Here is a 27,606-nt window from a genome sequence, read left to right on the forward strand (position 1 = left end):
GCTTCCTGAAGTCGATGGCAATCTCCTTTGTTTTGTTGACATTGAGGGAGAGATTATTGTTGTCGCACGAGTTCACCTGATTCTCTATCTCATTCCTATATTCTAAGGAACTCTGAGGAAAGCCAGCACAGATCCTTTTAAAAGACAAATTATGTTTCAGTTAATTTTATTGAAATTTTTGATGAGACAACAGACTTGATGAGGGTAATGTGGCTGATTTGGTCTATTTAAGCTTCCAAAAGATGTTCAATAAACTTGACATAATGAGCTTGTCAAGAAAGTCGAAGCCTCTGGAATAAAAGGCATATTAAAGTTAAATACAAAGTTTGCTGAGTAACAGGATACAGAGAATCACAGAATCCCCACATGGCAGAAAGAGGTTATTTGACGCATTGCACCAACCACAATCGCACCCAGGCCCTATCCTGTAACCCCATTTATTTACCCTGCCAGTCCTGTTGATGCTAAGGGAAGATTTAGCATGGCCAATCAACCTAATCTGCACATCTTTGGACTGTGGGAGGATACTGGAGCACCCGGAGGAAACAGATGCAGACATGGAGAGAAGGGTGCTGGAGGAAGATTCAAAATTGTGGTTTTTGTGGGGGAAGTTGGATAACTAACAGAAGGAGGAAAAAATTGCATGGCAACAGGGAAGTAACCAGTTAATGGGACTAGCTAGATTACTCTTTCTAAATTGCATGGAAGGATTGGGCTGAATAGTCTCCTGTGATGAAACCGTTTTGTGATTTTGTTTTCTTACCATACCCAATTTCCCTCACTTCACCACCAGAAGGATGTGGAAGCTTTGGAGAGGGTACAGAAAAGATTTCCAGGATGTTGCCTGGATGGAGGGCATTAGCTATGATGAGGGGTTGGAGAAACTTGGTTTGTTCACACTGGTTGAGGGGCAACCTGATAGAAGTCCACAAGATTATGAGTGGCATGGACAGAGTGGATACTCAGAAGCTTTTTCCCAGAGTGGAAGAGTCAATTACTAGGGGGCACAGGTTTAAGGTGCGAGGGGCAAGGTTTAAAACAGATGTACGAGGCAGATTTTTTACAGAGTAGTGGGTGTCTGGAACTTATTGCCAGGGAAGGTAGTGGAAGCAGATACAGTAGTGACTTTTAAGGGGTGTCTTGACAAGTACATGAATAGGATGGGAATAGAGGGAAAAGGTCCCCGGAAGGGTAGGGTGTTTTAGTTAAGTCAAGCATCGTGGTCAGAGCAGGCATTCTTGTGTGAGAGCAAGAAATTTCAAGTAACTAACATTGATGAAAAGACCTAAAAGCTGACATCCATGGACCTGATGACCCATATCCTCTGTTTTAAAAAGGTGGTTGCGCGGATGTGGAGACATTTGTTTGATCTTCGAAAATTTAAGCTTCTCGACCAATCCGTGTGGATTGGGAGTTAGCAAATGTAATTTCTCAATTCAGGTACAGCAAGAAATTAAGGTAAATGGCATATCTATCCTTATTCCAAGGAGGTTAGTGTTTAGAGTAAGGAAATCTTGTTCCAATTATGTAAGGATTTGGTGAGATCACCTGGAATGTGCAGCAATTTCATCTCCTTAACTAAGGAAGAATATACTTGCCTTTATAGGGGCTGCAATAATGATTGATTTTTGGATTGGAACGGCTATACTTTAAGGACTGTTGAATAGAATGGGCTTTTATTCTCTGGAGTTTACAAGAATGAATGGTGATCTCATTGAAACATATAGGGGTCTTGGGTTATTTGATAAGAGAGACTTTTTTCCCTGGCTGAAGAGCCTTAAACTAAGGATATAGGGTCAGGCATTTAAGAATATAGGAAATAGGAGCAGAAGTAAGCCATGTGTCCTATGTTATATGTGGTCCTTCATGCCTGCTGTTGTTATTTAGTCAGATCATTCTAATTTTTTTTGTTAACCTCAGCTCCACTTTTCTGCCTGATCCCTTTTTAGGGATGAGGAAAAGTGTTGTCATTTGAGAGGGTTGTGAACCTTCAGATACATTCATGACTGCGATAGATTTGGGCACTAAAGTTATCATGAGATATGAGTTCAGTCAGAAAGTGGGAGCTGATGCAGAATTTTAGCCAGTATCTTATGAATGTCAGAACCCGTGTTGCCAGAACCTTGTTAAATGGAGCGTCTTACAGATGTGAATTACATTGACTATCTTTTGTTTAATGAAAACCATAAAATGCTTTAAAGGTTATCTCCAGTTTGCTAAGTAATTCATTGTGAACATCTGTCATTTTTGTCCATTTCCTAAATCTCTCTTAATGATGGGTGTCTCTTTACTATTAAAGTAATTGAGTAAAATGATCGAATATATTTTCAGGTTACCAAAATGAGAATGTGTTGGATGATGATGAATCTTATATTTCATACTACAACATAACCATCTGAAAATTATTTCTAGCTTACCATGGGAGGTTCTACATCAAATCTTTTCCTATTTAGATGTACCATCCTTGTTGTGTGCTGGCTGTGTCAGCAAGTCCTTCTACCAGGTGTCTAATGACAAGTAAGTGAACATATTTGCTGCCGTGGTACTGTTTAAACTCATTAAAGCAATCTTTGCATGCAAAGCAATCATCCTGTAACTTAAATCCCAAATTGCACAAGGCACGTTTTAACCAGGCTGTGAAGTACTGAAGTCCTGGAATTTGCTTCAAGTAACCATTTGTTTTGATTAGCATAGTTATCATTAAGTTGCTCAAGGAGAAATCAAGAGCCATCCTTGCACGTTGATCACTTCTGATATTGTGAATTGTGTAGGCAAAATCAAGTGTACTGTCTTCATATCAAGCAAGGTTAGTGGGTGGAGGAACAACTGGATACAGGGGCAGAGAATGTGGTGTATTTTTTTAAGAAGGTATTTATTGAAAGTTTTGCATTTGCCACAAAACGCAACAAATCCCCAAAAACTAGTTGAGTACTGAGTAACCATTATCCTACGTAAATGGAGAAAAGCCCAGCAAATACTCAGACAAATGATTCCAGTAATCAATCATTGCAATTGTTGTAGTCATTACCTCCTCTAGTATGCATAAAGAAAGCATACAAAGAAGAGTGGGGGATTTCAGGATGATGAGATACAATCAAGAGCACACGGGCCCATGATGCACACCCTCCTCCACAGGATAATAAAGATAGGACTACCCAATGTATATTATCCCACAAGGGATCTTGTATAATCAACTGGGGCCTAAGTCAGGATCCCAGGATCTTCAAGCAATAAAAGGATAACCCAGAAAAAATGGAACTTCAGGATACCACCATTGGTAGAGGATGTGGTGTGGCAACGTATGCTCTCATGTACAAGAACCAGTGAGCCAATGATTTGTACACTCGCCAGGCTGGCAAAATCACAAACTTCCCTCCTCTTCAGTCATATCAGACTGACACCAATCAGGCTCCCCAACTCTGGAAAATTGAAATCATTTTCCACTAAGGAAACCTACTAACAAGAAGAAGAAGAATTGTCAAGACATGCATCAACAGGTTACCTTGGGAAGAGATATGACCATTCTCCTGACAAGAGAAAGGAAACCCTCTAGGGTTAACTATAACAAATTAGAGTCTATTATCAACACCCCACCTACCTGGATAAAGAAAGGAACCCCAGAGAGAGAGGAACGTGAGGATCATCCAGTAGATGTCAGATGTAGTTTCTCTGTATGCACTTTTGCAGAAGGATGCCAGGAACAAAAGAGCATAACCTCATAAAGAATAGGCAACTGCTCTCAGGAGAGCCCAAACCTAGAAGATGGACAGATTGGAAGTCTCCATGTAAAACCATATGGAGGAGGTGACCTACTACACCAACCAGCCTAATTTCCTACAGAAGAAAGACTCCAGAAAGTTAAACCTATATCCCAGATTTGCCCCTCAATCAACAGTACACTACATCCTCAGAGAACCAAGTATCAGGAAGGGGAGCAGTCCAAAAGCTCCCAAAAGAGAATATCTTTGGAGGAGGGCAACCTACATTCCTGTCCAACATAACCTCCACCTGACCTGGATAAACACAGCCACTACTGCCCTAACCTGCTCAAAGACATCTTAACATAAGGGCCAACAAGCCAAGAATACTCATCACTCCTACATATCGAAAAGCAAATTACTAATTTCTCTAGGTACCCAAAAGCACCACTTAGGTCCTGCTATCAATGGGATTCAAGCCACTTGCCCTCATCATCAAAATCCTAACAACCAGATATGTCCACCATCCATTTAATGAGCCAAGCAATCAAACAACCATTGCCACTATCTGTGCAGCTAAATCAAAACAGAAGATTAAACTAACAAGGCTGGATACGCAACGAATTGAATAGCAGATTAGTTGTAAAGACTCGCATTCTAATCAGTATTCTGTAAAGTGTGTGCGCCTTTATATGCCCTGTTTCTGATCAGAACGCTGCAGTCACCTGACGAAGGAACAACGTTCTGAAAGCTTGTGGCGTTTACAATGAAATAAACCTGTTGGACTTTAACCTGGTGTTGTGAGACGACTTATTGTGTTTACCCCAGTCCAACGCCAGCATCTCCACATCATGACTACGCAACGAATTGTCAGCTATGCCAAACATATACCAGAATATAATTCCCCCACCCAAACAATGCCAGAGACACCAACAACAAAAAAAGCTCAATCTTTTCTAGGATATGTGATGTGTCTACCTACTCAGGAAACAAGCATGGATTCCTTAATCCCCAAAAAAAAAATGACCCAGTAGTTCTAACAGAGGATTATTCTCACCCACAACAAGAACTTGTAAGACCATACCAACTATTTCTGCACCAAACCACCTGCCTGCCAATCCTGTTATGGCACTATCCATCTAAAAAAAATAAAGCAAAGGATACTAAAAGTTGTACACTGGCAAGTAAATGAAAGGATTGCAGTATATAAAAGAAAAACAAACCAGTTAAATACTGCACAGCCTTTGTGTCATACAACTAACTCTGTACACTTCCTTCATGGAAAGGAGACCCATAAACAATTAAACTATGTCCTCCCTCATTCCACCATCAGAGCATGCCAGTGGATAAATACCATAAAATAAACAATCCTGATTTTCGCAGGATTACAGGTGACAACGCCTCTGTGATCATATGTCATACATCCTTGTCAGGACAAAAGACACTCCTGATGAAAGCAGCACTCTGAAAGCTCGTGATTCCAAATGAACCTGTTGGACTTTAACCTGGTGTTGTGAGACTTCTTATTCTGCCCACCCCAGTCCAACATTGGCATTTCCACCTCCAAAGGTAAGAGAAAGAATCACAAAATCAGTATTATAATTTAGAGGGAACAAAGTTCAGGATAATCCATGGTGCTTTAAAAAGCCAAAGCTGTGACGGGATCATTGTGCAACATCCAGGATTCATCCAAGTTTCACTGAAACCTCTGCACTTTCATGTCGTCATCCCGAGCGAAGAAATGCCCAGGCCCAGCAGGTGGCAAGGGCCCAACGTACCCAACCACCTCCATCCTTTTTCAACAAACACTGAGGACAAGATAACGTAAGACCAATGGTCAGAGTTTTTAGCCAACCCCAAGCCTGGAAGACTGGATATAATGTGCTTCATTGAACTCGAGATGTCCAGTCCCTCCAATTGAGATTGTGAAAGGATAGCGGCCAATTCTAAGATTCAGCTGGAAATTTATCCCCAACACCCTCAGGAGACCGGGCATAGGGATAAGTACTCCTCTGGCCCCATTTCCCTGAGACTGTCATCTACACCTTCACTCATGGCCATAACTTCAACACCAACAGCATACCACAGGCCTGATCCCCCAGCAAAACTTTCACTGTGAACTGAACCCCACTCTGATCTCCTTGATCTCTGTTTCTGATCACCTTGATCTGACCAGGAGTTTCTTGATTTAACTCTGCTCCCATTTGCCAAAATTTAGTCAGGATCTTCCAGGATCATAGCACAGCTTAAACACATTGGGATCGGATAATTATGGGTTGTGCGTCAGGATAAAAAAAATCTGATTAAAAGATGAGTAGCACCAGAGCCCATGTAAGCGCAGAGCGGTTGCAATTACATCACCTGACCCTGCCCCCCCAGTGTAATTTTGAGGCCACTACATTTTGTTTGCCATTGTTAGTTCCAAATAACAGAATAATCAAATAAAAATTTATGATGTTGGTGTACAAAAATCTGCCTTTTAAACAGTTATAATGCAATTTTTAAAATTACATAACATTTTCTGTATCTTTCCTAGTTTAATTTGGCACCGGATCTACTGCAGGTATTTCTCTTGTAAAAGGAAGGCCTGGAAGCCCAAGGCTGCAGACATAGCTACTGAGAAGCTGAGTAAAATTTCAATACAGGACAGCCCAGCAGGATTTTGGAAAAGAGAGTACATCCACAAATGTGCAGGCCTGAGCACAAGAGGAATCGGACAGTTGTTGAAACCCATTAACCGTTACACAGGATTGCCATCAAAACTCAAAGAAGCTGTGAAGTAAGAATGAACTTGAGTACAATCTTGTATGAGGAGAATGGTAGATGCAATAGGGAGAATTGTAATAATTCAAAATTATTTGATGTTGAAAATGTGGACATTTATAGATTACTTTGAACATAATGTTATTGTGGCACAAATGTGATGTAATTTGGCTCTGTGTTGATCTCCTAAATATCACAATCATTAAAGAAATATTTCCCAATACATGGGCCCCCAGACACACTGTTGTTTTTCTGTATGTGGAATAGAATTTGAATTCACTATTGCCGTCCTTACCCTAGAAACTCTCCAAACAAGAACCATGTTGTGATGTATTAGTTCACTACATTTTCTGTTACCAGAATCCAGCTGGGGTTTGTTTCTGTTGCGATGTAATTTTAAATTTGTGTTCTTTTCTCTTTTCATCCTTTTTAGCCAATTCTCTCTGTCCTGTCCCCATGGCTAGCTGCATAATGTGTATATAACTTCATACAAGTTCCAATTTATTTAAATTTCACAAAGCAAAGTATCAGGAGTGTACACCTGGCATCCTGAGAAATATTTATCTTTCAGCCAGCATTACTAAAAAGAACAGATGTCTGGTTATCTCAGGGCTGTTTGTGGCACCTTACTGTGCCCCAACTGACTGCTACTTTACCTACATTACAAAAGTACTTAACACAAATACAAGTAACATGTCCAGTATGCTGCATAAATGCTTGCTGACATTTTTACAGGAGACAATACTCGGGTTCCCAAGGTTTTTTTATTATTCACTCGTGGGATGTGGGTGTTGCTGGTTATTGCCAATCACTAACTGTCCTTGAGAAGGTGGTAGTGAGATCGGGAATACTGTTCCCTCAACCCCAGTTACATCATGTCCTTTCATCCTCCACATCGCACATCTCTCCTTGCCTAGTTGCCAGAGACTGTCCTTAAACGATTCACAATGTGATGAGCTGGTCAGCTGCTTGGCAGAAAACAGAAGACAAAAATGATTTTGGTCCTGCTGTTAAATTCAAACATCTATTTCATGGTTTTCCCATGTTCTTCATCCATTTGTTTCTACCTCCCTTGTGTCTTCCTCACAAACTGTGGGCCAAAGAATTTGTATCAGCTTGCCAACGTTTTTGTACTGCTTAATTTCACACTGGAGCTATCCTCACTTAACTGCTGCATTTGAACTTTTGTAACTACTGGATAGTATGGATAGAATAACCAATATATATAATTTGTTTGAAATTTGGACAGATCAAAAAATGTTTGCTTGTAGATGCAAAATGGTATTGTTCCGGTTTTGGTTTGTAGACAATTAAGCAGCCTGACATTTATTTACTGTTGCCTTCAACACATTCTCATTCATGAGCTAATGGTAATGCATAGCACAGCCTTAATTCCAACTTTTTATTAAAGCGTCTTGTTAGTTTTCTTACCCTGGTAGATTAGCTGGGATTATCGATCCAGTAGTTAAACCTGTATAGCTGAGGACTTTGCTATTCTACTATCCCTTTTTCTGACTTGTTAACAGCCTTCACACACTGCATCTGGCCCAGCTAATCAAAAACCAACTTCTGTGTCCAGGAACCTTTAACTTTCTGACAGCTCTAGAAGAATTGAGGGCTATGTCTTTACATTTGTAAATCTAAACAGAAAATTCTAGAAATACTCATGCCATAGATGCTGCCTAGCCTGCTGAATAATTCCAGCATTTTTGTTTGTGTTTCAGCACCTGCAATATTCCACCTTTTTTTGCTCTGCTTTCCTAGGTGTTGAGAAGATGGCTTTACTTCTGATCCACAAAATAGGGTTCATGAAGGCAACCAATTTTCCTCTGGTGGCAAATACGCAAACATTAATAACAGACTGTGTTAATAATTAAAGCAGTTTCTTCTTGATCGAGCACTTATTCTCCATCCCTAATTTCCCTTGAAAAGCCTGTTTAAAGGGAATGAAGTTTTGTGGATGAATAGTACTGGTTGATGAGGACAGTTAAGTACAAATGTTATGTCATGTTCTGAGAAGCATCATGCATCATCTTTTCTTGGACCAAATGTAATCATGCCTGATCATTATTAGCTTATTACAACTCAATGGGTTGTAAAAATGCCCCCTCCATCCCAGGCTAAGAACAGACGCAATGCACTGTTATTCTAATCTTAACTGTGTTAGTGATTTGCTATTGCGGTTTGCTGCTCTGTGTGGCCAGATTTTGCTGAGCTGGGACATTTAAACGTTAATACCAGATGCCAAACCAGCTGCTGTCTCTCAGTGGGTGGATTTTCTGCTTTTCTTTTCAAAATGTGATTTGGAACTGAAGAAGTGATTCTGGACTAGATATCCAGACTCTAAACCTCTTGCAGCACTTACGGTCATTACATTACCAGTTTAGAAAGATGTCTAAAATCCCTCTGTGGCACAGTGGTTAGCACTGCTACCTCACAGCTTCAGGGCCCCGGGTTCAGTTCTCAGCCCAGATCACTGTCTGTGTGGGAGTCTGCACGTTCTCCCATATCTGCATGGATTTCCTCCGGGTGCTCCAGTTTCTCCCACATTCCAAAAGACATGCTGGTTAGGTGGCTTGGAGCAAGCAAGAAAACAAGGTCAGCAATAAATGTTAGCATAGCCAGAAACGCTCATGTCTCGTAAGTAAAGAATGAATTAAAATTTATTTTCTGTCATCTGACCTAAAATAATCAAAGGCTGTTGCAACCATTAGCCATAATCTAAAGGACAGATGAAGAATTAGTAGTACCCAAATAAATAAGTTAATAGATGCTGTATTCTGTAACAGTGCATTGAAGAAGATTGACCTTAAACTTAATCAAACTTTTCAGATTTGTCTGATTCTAAAGGTTGTAATTAAATCAACCTCCATGATAAGTTACAATTAACTTCCTTTAAAACATTTTATTTGTACAGAGCTCTGGGAGTTACTTGGATGGTTGTTCTTCGAGAAAGAAATGGGAAAGAACATGTTAAGGAGCAGAGCAAAGCCCACTTCAGTGATACATCTGCTACTTTGCATTGGAACAGTGCAGTTTGGCCACCTCTCTCTAGCCTGAAAGTACTTTGTATATATGGAGTCACACCATTGTTCTGCCCAAGTAAAACTGCAACAAATGGGTGAGCTTACAAGAGAACTTATGGTAGAATGTAACCACGTTTACTGCTTGTGATGTTTACCTGTACTTCATGGTTAAATGCAGATGGTGAATCAGATGGTAGGGTGAATTACTTCTTTCCTGCACTCAAACAATGAAACTTGAAACTATGAAACAGGAAAAATGGGTTTTGATCCTGTTGCTCCAATTTTGATTCTAAGTAGCACTGTAATTGTTCCATGACTTCTAACGGGCACTGAAATAGATGAATCAAAGTAAATTTTGTGCAAGTAAATTTGTGATCTCTGCACTCCAATTTATTTTAAGTCTTGTGGCCCAGGGTAACAAGAACATTGAGAAATCCTCCGTTGTGGAATAGCCAGCATCATCCATTAATATGTATTAAGAAATGGAGCGATCTGTAGAATTTTTACACAAGGCGTTCATGATAAAGCTGACTGTCATACTATCATATATTTAAATGAAACTGATGTGGCTATCATTCAGTTGTTCTGATTTATGTTGAGTTTCAACCAGCCCTCCTATTTACTTGGACCTCCTGGGCACAGACCCCGTGGAAACCTACTGTAAACTGTGCTTATCTTGCATAGCACCAGGTGCAGTTGAGAGCAAACTGTTTTCTAGAAGATAATGGTACTACAGATCCATTCCTACTGTATTGTTACCTATCCTGGGAGTTAGGTTGCTAAAGCTCCCAAAATAATTGTGTAAGAAAAAAAATGTTGCTGCTTTTAACCTTGTTGCATCATGCTATTGTTGATAGTGCAATGTTTGATACTGTGACCCCCAAATGCTCTCTGGCAACTGTGATATATTTGGGCTAGATGGGAGGAAACTTCCACAAGCCCTGTGAAATTGTTTACTTTGGTCTCTCAGTCACTAACAACTGATTCATTACTACAGATTAGGTGTACCTTTCCCTCCTCCCCTCCCTGAACAGAAACCTGTTCCATGCCATCTGCAATAAAAAAAATCAACACAGTGCTTAATCCAACTGTGTATTGACTTAACACTTGGGACTAATTAAGAGTTTATATTTTAACATTCTGTGCCAGATTGAGCAGTCACATGCTTCTCTGTCAGCCGGGAAATTTGAAACTCAGGGTTATATAAGGTTTTCTCTTTGTAATATCCAGTCATTTTTAGATTTGGTAAGAACATAAAATTAATGAGAGTGCATTTCTCTGGTTCATACAACCATTTAAAAATATGTTGTTTTCAGTACAGCACCTTTTTATTTCCTGCATTTTATCAAATTGATTAGGTTGAGGGGAGAAAGTGGGGAGATGTTAACTCCAACAGTTTTGTCCCTCGTAGGTACGTACATGTCATTCATTTTACTTAAACCAGCAGTGCCATGTTAGACTGTTTTCAACTGAAAAGAAAATAAAATCACTTTAAATTTAATCCCTTCTTCATCCATACTTATCTAACCATTAAATACATACACTTATTTAGTGCCTGTTCATTTTTGCTTGCTTTTTGGATCTATTTTGTGTGAGATATATGCGATTAATTTTATAAGATCAACTCTTGCTCCTCCCCAGAAGAATGTCACGGAAATGAATCTGTCCAGACATTCTATATTGCAGTATGCCGGATGCTCCCTATCCAGTATGAGTGAACCCAATTTACCCCAACCCACCCCTGTGGTAAATTATTTATAATTGCCACTTGAAGCTCACTGAATATCTTTTTTTTATTTTTGTGACTGATGGAAATACACCTGCCAAAAAGAGTCAGTTGTGTCAGGTGTAAATTAAGTATTGTCAAACGGATGTTGGTTTTAATTGGATGGATCGAGGTTCCACCCAATGAGCATGCTAGTGAATAAAACCTTAGTAGCATTGTTTTCACAACACTTTTAAATGCCGCTTCTCATTTCATGTACAGTCACTGAGGTCGTTATGATCTCGCTGTCATTGCCTTGGAAATGCACTACTCAATTTTGACTGTTGTCTTGATTTTTACCTAGCTTCTTTAAAAGCTCACAGTTTGTCGTGAGATTTGTTTTTGCTTCACTCGTTTTTGAGTGTAAAGAAGAGGAGCAACAACATCAACCTGAAGAAACAAGAGAATTAGTATTTGAAAATAGAAAATGCTGGAAAATGTCAACTGGTCTGACGGCACCTGTGGGGAGAGAACAGAGCCAACGTTTCAAATCTGGATGACCCTTCATCAGAGCTGAAGATAATAGAATATGGGATACTGGTGAGGGATTGACAAAGATATTAAAGACAAAAAGTCAAAGAAACGTAAACAGTGATGATTATGGCTAAGAAAGATCCTGATAGTGGCCATTAAGAGAGCAATGTGTAAATAGCAGAACAAAGATAAGCAAAGTGTCAAGAGACAACCTGAAACATGTAAAGGATGCCCTTGGGGAGGGAGGGGAGAAAGATAGAAAGTGACATTTTTAAAAAGTGGACAAATTAAACAATGGGAATGGAGGAGAGAGTTCATCTTCTGAAGTTATTGATTGAGTTGATTTTTTATTATCACGTATTGGGATACAGTGAAAAGTATTGTTTCTTGCCAGCTATACAGACAGAGCACAATGTTCATAGAGTACATAGGGAGAAGATAGCGTGCAGGATATAATGTTTGGTAACTGATCAGTGCAGGAGAAAGATCAGTTTAATATGTGATAGAACCATTCAAAAGTTTGATGGCAGCAGAGAAAAAGCTGTTCTTGAGATGGTTGGTACATGTTTTCAGACTTTTGTTTCTTTCTCCTGATGGAAAAAACGGTGGGAGGGAATATATGTGGAGTGCCTGGGATCCTTGATTATGCTGCCTGCTTTCCCAAGGCAGCAAGATGTGTAGGTGGAATCGATGGATGCAGGGCTGGTTTTTGTGATGGACTGGGTACGTTCAGAACTCTAGCTTCTTGAGGTCTTTGTCAGAGCAAGAGCCTTTCCAAGCTGTGATACATCCGGAAAGGATGCTTTCTATGAAGCATCTGTTAAAAAAATGCTGAGAGTTGTAGTGGGCATGCTGAATTTCCTTAGCCTTCTGAGGAAGTAGAGATATTGATGGACTTTTTTAACTATAGTGTCGGGGTATCAGAACAGGTTGGTGATCTGGGCATCTAGAAACATGAGGCTGTCGACCATTTTCACTTCATCGTCACTGATGTAGACTGGGGAAAGTTCTCCACTACGTTTCCTGAAATCAATGATTATCTTCTTCATTTTACTGTCAAAGAACAACAGAGCACAGGAAACAAGCCCTTCGGTCCTACAAGTCCGCGCCGCCCATTTTGACACTTAGTGAGTGCCTCATTCCAATCCTCCTCCTACCTACAACTTTTGTCTACATCTCAGGGACTCCACAATAAAGGGGTACAACTTTAGAGAATTATACGTACGCCAGATTAAGGGAGATCCAATTTGGGGACAATTTATTAACACCAATCAGCCTAAAAACACGGTTTTGGGGTGTGGGAGGAAGCTGGGGCTCTTGGAGAAAACCCACGCAAGCATGGGGAGAATGTGCAAACTCCCACAGATACCAACCCAAGTCGGAGATCTGACCCGGGTCCCTGTAACTGCACAGCAAACAGCGATGGTCACTGAGCTGTTGTGTTGCCCGTCAGTTGGTCCAGTTTAACTGTACACTAACAACGTGAAGCAATAGGCAACTCTCGAAGCAATGTCCAAATTCCATGTAAGCATTAAGGCCCTAGTTCGTCCGTCTTACCTGTTACGCTCCTTGCATTGAAGCAGACGTACTCCAGACCTCCAGGCCTACTCAGGTCCTCCTCCTCCAGGATAATCCTCATCTCATCTAACCTCACCCTGGCAACCAACTTGCCCCCAATCTCAGTGCCTACTGAGCTATTGGTTTCATCCCCACCCCCCCCCCCTCCACATTACTTTAAACCCTGCCGAATCACTCCAGCTTAACTCCCACCTAAGATATTTGTACCCTTCCCATTTGAGTGTACCCCATCCTTCCTATACAGGTGCCATTCTCTCATGAAAACTTCCCAATGATCAACAAATATAAAACCCTCCTTCTTGCACCAATCTTTCAGCCATGCATTCAGTTGAAGGATCTCCCTGCTCCTAGCCCCACTAGCACTGGGCACCGGTAGCAGCCCAGAGATTGCCACCCTAGAGGCTTTACTCTTTAGTCTAGCACCTATCCCTCTAAATTGCTTGCGTATTTCCCCCTGCTCTTCCTTCCTACGTCTTCTCACCTATATGCACGATCACGTCCGTTTGATTCCCTTCGCCCTTTAATATACCTCCTACCCTCTCTGAGACATCCTGTACCCCTGCACCAGGGAAGCAGACTACCATCCTGGAGTCTCGCTTTTGTCCACAAAACCGCCTATCTATTCCTCTAACCATCACATCCCCCACCACTATTTCTCTTCTAGTCCCCTTCTTTCCCACGGAGGTGATCTGGTCCTCATGTCTTACTTCTGGAAGATCGTCTCCCTCCGCAGAATCTAAAACAATATACCTATTTTGAAGGGGGATACCCACAGGAGATTCCTCCACTAACTTATCGCTCCCTTCACCTCCCTCATTTGTCGCCCCTCCCTTGATATTTCAGGAGACTGTCACTGGGGTCCTCTCAGGGACATCACCCTTCTGATTTTTGCCCTTCCTGACTGTTACCCACGTGTCCTCCTCCTGAGGCCCTGGTGTCACCACCTGACTATAACTTCTATCTATTATTCTTTCGTTCTCCCTTATTAAAATTAGATCTTCAAGCCGCAGCTCTAACTCCCTGACCCGGTCACTCAGAAGCTGCAGCTCCACACACTTCGCACAGATGTGGACTTCCGGGAGATGAGTTGTCATTGCATCTCCTTCCTGTACTCCATCCTGTCATTGTTTGATATCAGGCCACTATAGTGGTATCATCAGCAAACTTAAAAAAGGAGTAGGAATGGAATTTGGTCACTCAGTCATAAGCGTATAAGGAGTGTGGTAAGGGGCTGAGGACAACACAGCCTTGCGGGAACTGGTGTTGATGTTAATTGTGGGAGGGAGTGTCATTACCTAATTGCAGTGAAATCTCAGATGCAGTCACAGAGAGAGGAGCCAAGCCCTATGCCACGGAGTTTTGAGATGAGTTTGGAGAAGGTCATTCATCATCTTGTGGCACTGCTGCCCAGTCCTCTTATGTAGCAAGTTGGCACTGATTAAGGCTCCCACTGTCTCCTTGTTGGAAGGAAATCTGCATGACTGTGGATAGAGGACACCCCACCACTGCTGTAGAAGTTTGGTCAGGGCTGTCTGTGAGAATTGCGGTGCTGCTTGCTGGCAGCCATCCCCAAGACTGGATCTGGAACGAGTGCTGGGGAGGCATTTGTGTAGAGTGCTCCACTAATTGCAGAAATTAAATTTGCTCAATCAGCAGGATGCCACTGTGAATGTGGTGTGATTCATGTGGGGGGAAAAAATGTGTGAAAGAGGCTCAATATTCTGTGAGATTTCCTGCTGTTGGCACGGGTTTTCTCAGAAAAACTGACGCTTTGCCAAATTTCGTCCTAAACTTTCTTATGCAAGCTGTTGCTGACTTATGCAGCCCATTTCAATAGGACCTGTTATCTGCTGAAGCCAGGGTCCACCCATTGCCAGTGGCTGTCAAGTTCAACAACCCCTAATCTTTTGGATGTGGGTTCCTTTCAAAGAGATATGACTGATACCTTCCCTGCCTGAGCAAATAGCAAATCACCCTTCATAATAAGAGAACTCTGAGATTTACAAATATGGCTTCCTTTCCTAATGTCCTGGACACAATGGATTGCACTCATGTAGGTATAGGGTTGTAGGATAATGAGCCAGAAACTTATCTGAACAGTCTGTCAATATTGAATCGATTGCCAATAAGAATAATATAAGTCTGTATCTGCGCTTTTCCCTGTGCCGCTCTCTTCCATCCACCCACCATTTAGGAATGTCAGAGAATGATTGCTCGAACTCGAGGGATATTGTGAGGAAATCTCTTTGCTTTGTGTTTTTTTGAGGCAGATGCTAACCAAAACTGGTAAACATAAAGGAATCTGAGCCTCCTGTTTCTAAGGATACTAAAACAAAAAGGTTTGGAAACAAAAACTGCAAATTGAACCTGTTTAAAAGATATAAAAGGACTTGATTGATCCAAGCTGGGCTGTAATAGTTGGAGCCCACTGGTGCAGTACTAGCAAGATGAAGAACATGGTCCAGGTCTAGAAGTTGAGAATAAGTTGTTGCAGCTGTTTCTGCTACTTGACGATAAGGCGTAATTTTCAGTGCTTCATATAAGGCAGAAAAAGCTCCTCAACATTAATGTATACTGAGGATCACAAGACTGTTTGCATGAGGTAGATCTAGTTGGTGGGTCAAGAATAACTAACCTGAACTTAGTTACTATTAAAGCATCAGTTGCATCATGCATGTTCTGATGGTCAAGCATCCAGATTCCTGTTTTTATTTTTCTCCCCATTTGATGAGTCATTTAAGACTTCATAAGGTATTATGTTTTATAGAATGCAACATCAGTAATGATCTGTAACAGGCTGGCTGGCAAATACTGTAGAAAGTTTCCAGATCTGTCAGAGTCTCTGTACCTTTGATGTGTTTGGCATTTAACCTCTCCTGGGTTGAGTGGAAGAATTCTTCAAGGTATTATGAGTGTCCTTAAGCAGTCTTGTTAGATTGGATTCGGGTGGAAACTACATTAACACAATCCTTGTCAGTGGTTGTAGTAGTTGTATGAGGCCTTCCTCCTTTCCTTGTCCCACACTAGTGCATGTCAAGCTATAGATAATCAGTTAGCTCTCTTTAACGTAATGTCTATGGTCCTTTGTCGGACTATGACTAATTCCTTTCTCTAATTCCAGCAGTACCACCGGGAAAGGTGGCTGCTTCTGGGACTGCAGTAGTGCCCAGTGAAAATCAATGTTGGAGCTAGATTAGAAGGTGAATGGGGACGCTTTGCCACGGCCAAGTGAAGGGATGGGTGGGCAGTTCTGTGGAGAGCCCCCTGTTAAGCACAGGGTGCCTGAACAGGAGGGAAGTGCCCACCTCCCCCATCACTGCAATACTTAAAGGCCTCAGTTGGCTCAAGGACAGGCTTATCGCCTCCTTGTTGGTGGTAACATTACTGTGGATACAGGCAAGTGATCCTGCCGTACCTTTCGATTTTATGCCTCTGCCATGCAGCCTTTTTTTTTGTTTGGTGGTGGGGAGGTGCGGGGTGGAAATAATTCCACCATAATTACAATACTACATTCATGTTTTGAGTAGTTGTGCTTTGGTACTAGGGGAAAATTTGGAGCAAGCCTTTTTTCCCCTCTCATTTTTTCTAATTATCTGATATCAGTATTCAACTTTAAATGTGGGAAAATTCTCCCACGTTTATCACTATCACTTGAACTTGAAATTTTTAGTTTTCTGTGGTACCATGTGAATTTGCTATTTAAACTTGAAATAACCTTTCAAATTCTGTAAATCTGAGCAATCCCGCAAACTGGTGCATGTCTTGTGACTAATTTCAAATTTTATTTTTAGACCTCGCAGGCGATCTCTACTTGCAGAGTATAATTTAACAAATCTGGAAGAATCGAGTACGTATATTGGTGGTGACAAACTTGTCAAGCTACAGTGCTTATACCCTGGCATATTGCTGGGATGCTGGCAAGTGAGTTAACAACTGGTTTTAACTTGCTTTGCATTCTTGTTTAACAAAGGAAAGAATTAGCATTTATTTGAGTGTCTTCGACAGTCTTGCAACTTCCCAAAGTGTTGAAATATAACTACTGTTGTAATATAGGAAACACAAAAATTAATTGACATAACAAGATCCCACAAAAAGAAATTAGACTCTTTCACAACTTCCCATGATGAGATTTGGCCCTAACACTGTTCTGTGTCCAAGGGTTTCCCTGTGTAACTTGTAACTCCAGAACTGTTTTTTGCACTGTAAGCTTTCCTGGTGACGACTTCTCTCTAGAGCTAAAGCTAAGAAAGTCTTTCAGCTATGTTAAGACTCCTCATTAATTTGCTCTTTCCAATCTGAGCATGAGCACCCAATTGCATTCATGTGCTGTGAGCCATGTTGCATTGCTGCCTGTATCTGCTCTCCATCTCCTGGCAGAATGCCATTCTGAGTTTTCAGGGGTAAGTTGGAACTCATGCCCTCTTGAAGCTTATCTCTGTAGCACCATGAATCATGTAGGCCTGGTACCCAGGTAGGAATGCTGATTAGCTGTTCTTGAGATCCCAATTATCTTCCATCTTGTAGCACAACTGTTTACAGCTGTACATTCCTAGACCTTTACTTGAACTTTGGAGACCCTCAGCCTATCCGCTATTAGCCGAAGAGTATTAACATTGTCTCCAAGTATAAACACCTCACACCTTCTTCCCAGTAAAACAGTCAGGCCCCTTTTATCTCTAACATCATAACTAGCTAGGTTGACTGTCGCGAAGACTTCAGCAAAGGTTACACGACCCATTCATTTTACCTTGAAAAGACAGTACAGTGGCGCAGTGGTTAGCCACTGCTGCCTCACAGTTCCAGGGACGCGGGTTCCATTCTGGCTTGGGTCATTGCCTGTGTGGAGTTTGTACGTTCTGCCGTGTCTGTGTGGGTTTCCTCCAGGTCCTCTGGTTTCCCCCCACAGTCTGATTATGTGCATTTGCTGACACTAAATTCTCCTGCTGTGTACCTGAACAGGTGCCAGAGTGCAGCGACTGGGGGATTTTCACAGTAACTTCAATGCAGTGTTAATGTAAGCCTACTTGTGACACTAATAAATAAACCTTAAAACTACCAAGAATATGACAATCCTATCAACCTCATAATTGTAACAATTGCCTGGAGAATTGCATATTGTCATTTTGGTACAAAGCAGTAAAATGATGACTTACAAATCAATAAAATGGGCAGAATATATTGCAATATGAGAAGAAATGCTATTTAATATTGATATCAAATATAAATCGCATAGGAAATGTGCAGTGTAGGAGGCCATTTGAAAATTGCAATGGAAAACATTAGGAATTAATATAAGAGATGCCAAATAGTTGAAGCGGGGCTACGTTGATGGAGCATGTAGTGATTCAAATATTACTATATCCCTGGTTGTGATACCTATTGACATGAATCTAGACTAATAAACATGTGAAGTAATAAAAATAGTAATATTAGATTTAAGAAAGTATGATCTAAAAATAACACAACATAAAACATTTGAATGAAAGCAAATTACTGCATATGCCGGAATCTGAAATAAAAACAGAATATGGAAAATATCAACCAATTTGACAGCATCTGTGGAGAGAGAACAGAACCTGAAGAAGAGTATTCCAGACTCAATGTTGTTTCTGTTCTCTTCACAGGTGCTGTCGTAAAATCTTCGAAGATGAATTTAGAGAATAATTGTCAGTTTGCAGATTGTTTGAATTTGAGTATAATGGGGATTCAGATACTTCTTAAATTAGTTAATTTCTGCATGCTATGAGTCAGAAAATGCTTCTCAATTCAATTATGTTTCATGTGCTAAATTAAATTGTAACATGAAAAATTAGTTTTTTTTAAATGTGTAACTTTTTTGTTTATTGCATTCATAAGATCTTTCCAATATTTTCAGTTCTCCCGTGTTTATATCACTGACAAAGCAAGCTAGGCTGCTAGGTACAAAAAATACTTGCCTAATGCCTGCATTTCAACTTATCAATCTTTGACATATTTTAGACCACAGAAACCAAAAATGCCCTGTACTGGAATTTATTCACATTCCTCAATATTTTAATATTGGAAATGTGATTGAAACGCTATCAGCAGGAAGTAGATATGCCGATCATCGTCTGTTCTGACAGATAGCATGAAGTAGTAACCTCACGCATTAGCTTTATAGTATCTGTCAAGTAGCAAAGTGGTTGTGTGTTTTTTGTTTTACGTTTGCATGTACCCATAGACAGCAGCACCAAAATTATTTTCTCTACGAATACTGAGTCTAAAGATGAAACATTGTGTTTTCCTTCACCACCAACACTTCTTTTAAAATGTTTAGGAAGATGGAGAGCTGGCTGTCATCATTGCAAATCTTCATTTTCATCAGCTTATTGAAAAGAGCACTTTAGGATCAAACACCAGGTAAGCAGAATTGCTGCAAAACAGGCTGTAGAATCATAGAATTTGATGTTTAAACACTTGGGCTGAAAGGGCTCTACGCCTTAGCCTAAATACACTAGAGCTCTAATTCTGGAAATCCTGCCCAAACTTACTTGTTAGTAATAGGCAGCTTTGCTTTTTGAATGGGAGGTTGTGTCCCACAAACTTGAGCAATTTCTTTGAGCTAGTGACAAGAAAAATTGACTAGGGCAGGGCAGTGGATGTTGAATATGTGGACTTTAGTAAAGCCTTTGATAAAGTTCCTCATGGCAGCCTGATACAGAAGGTGAAGTCATATGGGATTCGAAGTGAGCTGGTAAGATGGATATAAAACTGGTTTGAGCATAGAAAGCAGAGAGTAGCATGGAAGAGTACTTTCTTTAACTGGAGGACTGTGACATGCAGTGTTCCACAAGGACTAGTGCTGGGGCCTCTGTTTGTAATATATATAAATGATTTGGAGGCAAATGTAGGTGTCTGGTTAATAAATTTGCAGATGATACAAAAATTGGGAGAGAAGCAGCTGGTGAGGAGGATTATCAGAGAATACAGCAGGGTATAAATTGGCTGCAGAGCTGGGCTGAAAGATGGCAGATGGAATTTAACCTGGACAAATGTGAGGTGATGTGATTTGGAAAGTCTATTGCAGAAGGCAAGTATACAGTAAATTGTAGAACCTTTAGAAATATTAGCATATAGAGGGATTTAGATGTGCAGATCCACAGCTCCCTGAAGGTGGCAACTCGGGTGACAAAGTGGTCAAGAAGTTGTATGGCCTTCATTGATTGGGGCGTTGAGTGTAGGAATTGGAAAGTCATGTCGTAGCTGTATAAGACTTTGGTTAGGCCGCATTTGGAGTATTGTGTACAGTTCTGGTTGCCACGCTACCTGAAGGATGTTGATGTATCACAAAAGATGCAGAAGCAAGTTACCAGGAAGTTGCTTGGTTTGGAGGATATGGACTATGAACAAATTTGGATTGTTTTCCTTGGAGTGTCGGAAGATGAGGGGGACCTGATAGAGGTTTACAAGATTATGACAGGCTTAAATAGAGTGGATACTCAGAGTCTTTTCCCCAGGGCCAAAGGATCAATTACTCAAGAGCACAGGTTGAAAGTGAAAGGGTAAAGTTTAAAAGAGATGAAAGGGGCAAGTTTTTTCCACACGGAGGGTGATGAATGCTTGGAACATGCTGCCAAAGGAGGAGGGGGAAGCAGATTCTATAACAACGTTCGAGACATCTGGATAGATACGTGAATAGGACCATGGAGAGGCAAGAAAATATCAGAGAGGCATCTGTGCTGGCACAGACTTGCTGGGCCGAAGGGCCTGTTCCTGTACTGTACGGTTCTTTGTCACCTTATTAAAGGAAGGATATCATTCCGTGAGACAGTATAGAAGAGATCGCTGAAGATACTGCCAAGAAAGGGAATTATAGCCATATGGAAAGATTGGATAGGATGGATTGTTGCAGTGGTATGTGTTAGCCTTGGCTCAGTTGGTAGCACTCTTGTCTCTGTGTCATAAGGTTTGTGTTTCAAGTCTCACTCCAGGATTTGAGCACAGGAATTATAACAATCTCCAAACCTGTAATGAGGAAGTGTTACATTGTCAGAGGTGCTGTCTTTTAGATGGGATGTTGAATTGAGGCCACGGCTAGAATTTTACCGCCCTGCCCGCCACGGGAATCCGTTGACTCGGTGGGACTTACCAATTTCAGGACAAGAGAGGCCATAAAATTCCACCCCTCATCTGCACAGGGTGCTTGGAAAAGATCCTTTGACAGTTTGAAAAAGAGCAGGCAAATTATTTTCGATATCTTCCAGACTTCAATCAACATCATAAAGCAGATTATCAGGTCTTTATTCGATTGCTGTTTGTGGAAGCTTGCCTTGTGCAAATTGGTTGCCATGTTTCCTACATTATAACAGTGACTAAACTTCTGAAGTATTGCGTTGGGTGTAAAATCACTTTGAGACTCCAATAATTGTGAAAAGCATCATTATAAATAAACATTTACTACCAAATAAATCTGATGGACTTTAACCTGGTGTTGTGAGACTTCTTACAGCTCTTTTTCAGCCAGCAAAGACAGTATGGACCAAACCTCTTCCTCTGCCATAAATCTTTTTACATTTCTATATCACAGATGATAATTCAGCAAGTGGGTTGGACATCTTTAATGCCCATCCTTTTTCAAGTACATAATGTCCCCTTCATTAATATATTATTATTGTGTTAGAAAATATGTATTGAGAGTTTTATGACCTTCAGACATGATGATTTGTCTAATTTATTTTCCTTCTCTGTTTGTTATTTTGGAAAATAAAGCCAATATTTGCCGCCACCTCATGAGCCAATATTGGATGACATTGATCCAGAATATGGACTACATGGCTACCATTGCCATATTACCTTGCATAATGGAGAAAGCTCCTACATGTCTGGTAGTTTTCATAACCTGTTCTGTAGAAAAGGTAAGAAGGCTTCCATTTTAATTTGAAATATTGATTTATTGGTATGGAAGATATTGTCAGTACTGGTGGTTGTACCTTGTTTGCTTTCCCTAGCACAAAGCAGAGAAGATTTCCTTGCTCTCTGCTTTTACTCTGAACCATGGAATCCACAGCTGTGTCAGCACAATGGATCCATAGTATTGGAATTATGATTATTGCCAAACAATTTATGCAGAACCAACTGGAAGACTAGAAATTAAAACGTACATCTTTGCATTCATCATCCAGGCTTTATTACAAATCTTGATATCTGAACAAAATCTGCCAGGCCATCCGTTCCCTTGCCATAAATAAGAACTGTAGAATCTCTGCTGTGCAGAAAGAGGCCATCTTGCCCATCAAGTCTACAATGACTCTCCAAAAGAGCATCTTACCCAGGTACTTCCCTCTGCTTTACCCCCGTAACGATGCACATTTATCATGTGAATTCACCTAACCTACACATCTTTAGACTGAGGGAGGAAACCAGAGCACCCAGGGGAAATATGTGCAGACACTGGGAATATGTACAAACTCCACACAAGTCACCCAAGGCCAAAATCTAACCTAGGTCCCTGGTACTGTGAGGCAGTAGTCTTAACCACTCTGCCACCATGCCAAGTCGAAGGGACAATTCTTACCTTCCTCAGAAGGTTTGAGGGTGATGGGGAACTGGAACTTACTGCTTAAAAGGATGGCAATGGCAGAAATCCTCAGCATGTTAACAAATTCTTGGCATGTAAGCGTCATTATCTACATTCCATTTTCCCTGTATCTTCTAAATATTAAATATCTTGAAATGTTTAATTGCCAACCTTTGTTACTCTGCCACCACATCTCTGAAAGGACTATTAGAATACCTGTGCTATTAATTTCAGTTGTCATGATGGTACTCCCATGCATTCAGATATAATGCCTTTTGCTTTAACTTTATTTTTCCCCAACGTCACCTTAGTCAATAATGCTATATTTCCTTTAAGCTTTTTGCTTCTTCCTAACCTTCTGTTATTTTGCTGCTCTGCTTTATAGCTTTGACATTGCTCTTTTTCGTTTACTGAATGCTCATACCCACTTTTTTTTTTAAATTAATTTGTGGGACATGGGCATTGCTGGCTGAGTAGCATTTATTGCCTATCCCTTGCTGCCCCTGGAAGGCAGTTGAGAGTCAACCACATCGCTGTGGCTCTGGAATCACATGTAGGCCAGTCTGGGTAAGGATGGCAGATTTCCTTCCCTAAAGGACATTAGTTTGAAAAATCTACCACTCATCCAAATTTTCAATTTGCAAGAGAGTGATCTCAACTTAGTTTAAGTGCATCTTGTCTCATTGGCACAGCTCCCTCTTTTCCCAGTATTAGTGCCAGGGACCCATGAAGCAAATCCTCTGTCTTCTGCAACTCTCCTTCAGCTACACACTCAATCCTCTAATCTGTTGTCCTGATTCGAATTTGGATTGTTACTTGTGAGGTTTCCCATTGTAATTTAGAGACTAAGTCCTCAAACTCACTTTCCACAGAGAATAGTTCCTAGTCATACCTATCCCGTTGGTTCCTATGTGGATGGCACAATTGGTTCCTCACTCTCCCACTCCAAATTATTCTCCATCTGAGAAATGTCTTAACCCTAGCACAGGACAGGCAGTAAAACTTCGGAACTCTGAGTTGTATCTGCAGTGAACAGTACCTACAGTCTCCTATTACTGCTATATTCCTTTTCGCTCTCCCACTTGAATGGCAATATGTTATGATCAGTTTGCTCATCCACAACTGCACACTTCCCCCTCATCCACATAGGCAGCCTGTTATCAATCTTTGCATTTGCATTTTAGTTTTAACTACTTGATCACTCAATTCTGGTGTTTTAAACTTAAAAGCTCTTTTTCCCAATTTCAGAAAATATTCAGAATGGCTTCTTGCGAATAATGGTCATCAGTTCAAAGAAAGAATCACAACACAGCACCATCAGTGGAAATCTCTCCTTCCCTTGGAATACAGAGTGCCTAAAAGGAAATATACAGGTACGAGAATTAGTATTTTTGTCCTGAAATTGGCTTTTTTGTTTGTGGTTTGAAAATCCTTTGATTTCAAACTCTTCTCCCCTACTTTATCTGTGATTGGACCACACACCCATGATATAAATGGGAGGAGATGTACATCCATCCATGTAATTTCTGTTTAGCAACTTAATCATGTGAGACAGTAGTCTGGAGTATCTTTTTCTCTTTTCACCATAAAATGGAAGTGTTTGGCTTCCGCTCAATGACTGGAATTTTCCGGTAGTTTACGCCAGTGGTGCACCCCTGCCACTTGTTTTCTGGTGGTGAGGGTACATTCAACGGGAAACTCTGTTGACAATGGCAGAACCAGAAGATCCCACCACCAGACATTGACAGGCCACCTCCACTGCTATGGAACACGCGTTGAATTGTGCAGAAAATCCCACCCAGTATCTTTCCAGTGAGCTTGGCTGAGGCAGAAAAATCAGGAGACTCTTGAATTGTATTCTTTCACTGTATGGTACCCAGTTTAGATGGTTCATTGTTCCACACCGTGTCACGATCTAAGAATTGATTGAGGTATTGTTCATGTTAATACTTTCCCTTACCAGAGCCACTCTAACAAATATAAAGGCTAAAAGATCAATTGCTACTTCCAGTTGGAGGTGTTACATGATTGAGGTTCATCTCATTAAAGTGAGGGATTTTTTGCACCAACCTTCAGGCAAATTATCCTGAAGTTGAATAGCCAATCACTTATGGCAGACAAACAGGACATTGGTTAATTTGAGAAAAGTTAAAGTAATGGGCATAAAGATAAAGTCTGAGCTCCTATCATTGACTACTTTCGGTGATTTTTTTTTGTATGGACTTTAGATGAAGACAGGAAAAGGAAAATAGAGAACCCGCATTTATAAAGCTTTTTTCATGACTTCAGGATCTGCCAAAACACTTTACAACTAGTGGAATAATTAACAAAATACAATTACTGTGGTATTGTAGGGAAATACAGCACATTAGGACACAACATGCCCAGATAATCTTTCATGAGGTTGAGAGAGAGCTATTAGCCAGACACTAGGACAATTCACTTGATCATCTTCAAATAATACTGTGGAATCCATCCAAGAAAGCAAGCTGAGCTTCAGTCGAATGACAGTGCTTTACTGTTTTGATCATGCACTGGTGGCCTATCCATGGCATAGATTATGTGCTCAAGTCTTTGAATGGAAACTGGAGTTCATGATCTTCTGATTCAGTAACAGCTAATCAGGTATTGCTATCATAGAAAAGTCTGCTGGTCCCCAACCTGAGGAGTGGCACCTGGATGATTACCTGATGGCTGAAATTAAATTCCAGCATTGGCTTTGTCCAATTATGGGACAGAGAAGGAAAAATGGCCTGGGGAGTTATTTACAGATTTTAGATTAGCAAGTCTACTTGAAGCTACGAGTTATCCTGAACTGTGAAATGTGTCAGAATGTAGCTTTATCAATGTACTGTAAAATACAAGCTGGTATTTTTACAGTATAATTTTGGAAAACATTACTAAATTGTTGTCCTTAGCAGTTGGATTTAAGTTGTGGCATTATGTTATCTTATTTACTTTCAAAGCATTTTTTTGAATTTAAATTTCATTCCATTTCAGCACTGTTGCTTAATTGATGTGACTGTTCTGGATGAAGCGGAAAAACTATTTTGGTGTGTAAGCTCACCTGTAGCTATGCATTCTGACTGTACACCTGACATAAGATATAGCTACCTGGGCAAGAGGCTGGCAATTGATTATAAAGATCCTGATGGAAAAGTTCATATGGAACTAATATGGTTGGAAGAAGAAAAGCAATATTATATTGTCAACCTTGTCCTTTATTTCAGTGTTAAAAAAATAAATGCCTGGTTTGCAACAAATTACTAATTGTCTAACCCTTATGTAGCTGACTTTAGCAAGCATACATCAGTTGAGATGCCAATCTCAGTTGAGTCATGAGGCTGAATACTTTGAGGACTTCAAATATTCAAAATTGATTGTTTCAAAAAAAGATCTGATTTGGTCATGATCCAGGAGTTGGATTACAGCCTTTCTGATAATGCTTCTTCTATTTTAAAATATTTTGCTTTATGTTTGCTGAGGTTCTTCAATATTTTTTGCTTACACTAGGTTACAATCATGTTTACAGTCAGCCCAAGTGCAGGGATTGCTGTTAACTCAACGTTTATTGTATTCACTATAAAGTGGTTCTCATTTGAAAGGCTTCTTGTATTAAGTCTTGTTTTAAGACTGGGCTGCTATATTTACTTGCACCTTTGCTTAACACCGTTACCTTTTGAGAACTCTGACACTACTGTGTGAATGTGTTTTGGACGTTTTGAAGATCTCCAATGAAAAGCAACAGATACAGAGAAAGGGCAACTGAAGGAAACATAGGCATGGAACAATGATTGACTTGTAAACTGATAATAGATAACCTATGTATAATAAAAATGTAACAAACCTGAAACATTAAATCTGTATGCATTTATTTTCTGGCTTGTGTGGTGGTGTCATGCTTACTGTACTTTAAGTTGGGGCTGTGTTCTTTCAGTAGCTGAAATTTGCATGCATGTAACTTGAAAGAAACGTGAAGCACTTCTACTTTGGTTCCAGAGACTTGAAGCAGTTCCTGTAGTTGAAAAGTTAGGAAATGGCGTTGTTTCTAATTAAAGCCTAAGGTGGCTTTGGGGAATGTTCAAGTAGCTGAAGTGAGGCTTTTGGAGCCCAGGAACGCAACTGTTTCCTCAATGTTGTTCAAACGTTTTTGACAGCTATTTTATGCAGTGGTTTAGAAAGATAATTATAACTAGTTGATTAACTGTGTCGTCGTTCCTTTGAATTATTATAGTTTTTTAAAAATAATTACTGTAGGCTTTCTCAAAGTACTTTGGCAGTAGAAAGATAGTGTTTTAAGTGGAAAGAGTGCAGTAATATTTCAGGAGACCATTGCACAGTCATTTAATCAACTGGCTGGCTATAATTGCCATTTTTAAATATCACTTAGTCTATTTGTTCAAAGTGGTTCAATATTTAAAAATCAGCTTCATTTCAGTTCCGTATGTGTGTGAGAGATTGAGAGGATAATTGAGAAAGAGTTGTTAAATCCTTTCTTGAAATTATAATTTGTGTTCCTTGCCCTGATCTGTCTTTTATAGCAACGTTGCTGCCCCGTGTCTCTTAACTGCAATACTAGAGCATAGATGGCAAACATTATTTAGAATGTTCTAATCTGTGAAATTATTTTGTACATTCATCAATTTAATGTTAGAAAATGTGGGCAGTTCACTTTGCTTTTCTGAAACCAAACTGATGGTTATTATCTTGACTCCTTGCATCACATTGACTCCTTATGATGAAAACAGTCTTGTACAGCTTTTC

The 27,606-nt window shown here is 40.3% G+C and overlaps 1 protein-coding gene across 1 annotated transcript in view; it reads left to right on the top strand.

Moving 5' to 3' along the window:
* The window catches only part of fbxo15 (F-box protein 15), a 30,436-nt gene extending 3,738 nt beyond the window's left edge, over positions 1-26,698 (top strand). Inside the window, exons 2-9 of the mRNA XM_080193773.1 lie at positions 2,413-2,517; positions 6,235-6,477; positions 9,379-9,582; positions 17,096-17,225; positions 19,603-19,685; positions 22,035-22,180; positions 24,091-24,215; positions 25,843-26,698. Of these exons, the coding sequence (XP_080049899.1) occupies positions 2,413-2,517; positions 6,235-6,477; positions 9,379-9,582; positions 17,096-17,225; positions 19,603-19,685; positions 22,035-22,180; positions 24,091-24,215; positions 25,843-26,112 (1,306 nt within the window). The 3' untranslated portion in view covers positions 26,113-26,698. The remainder of the gene's footprint in view (positions 1-2,412; positions 2,518-6,234; positions 6,478-9,378; positions 9,583-17,095; positions 17,226-19,602; positions 19,686-22,034; positions 22,181-24,090; positions 24,216-25,842) is intronic.
* The last annotated feature ends 908 nt before the right edge of the window (positions 26,699-27,606 follow it).

This window comes from Carcharhinus amblyrhynchos, chromosome 8, assembly GCF_965287045.1.
Source record: "Carcharhinus amblyrhynchos chromosome 8, sCarAmb.v2.hapA, whole genome shotgun sequence".
NCBI lineage: Eukaryota > Metazoa > Chordata > Chondrichthyes > Carcharhiniformes > Carcharhinidae > Carcharhinus > Carcharhinus amblyrhynchos.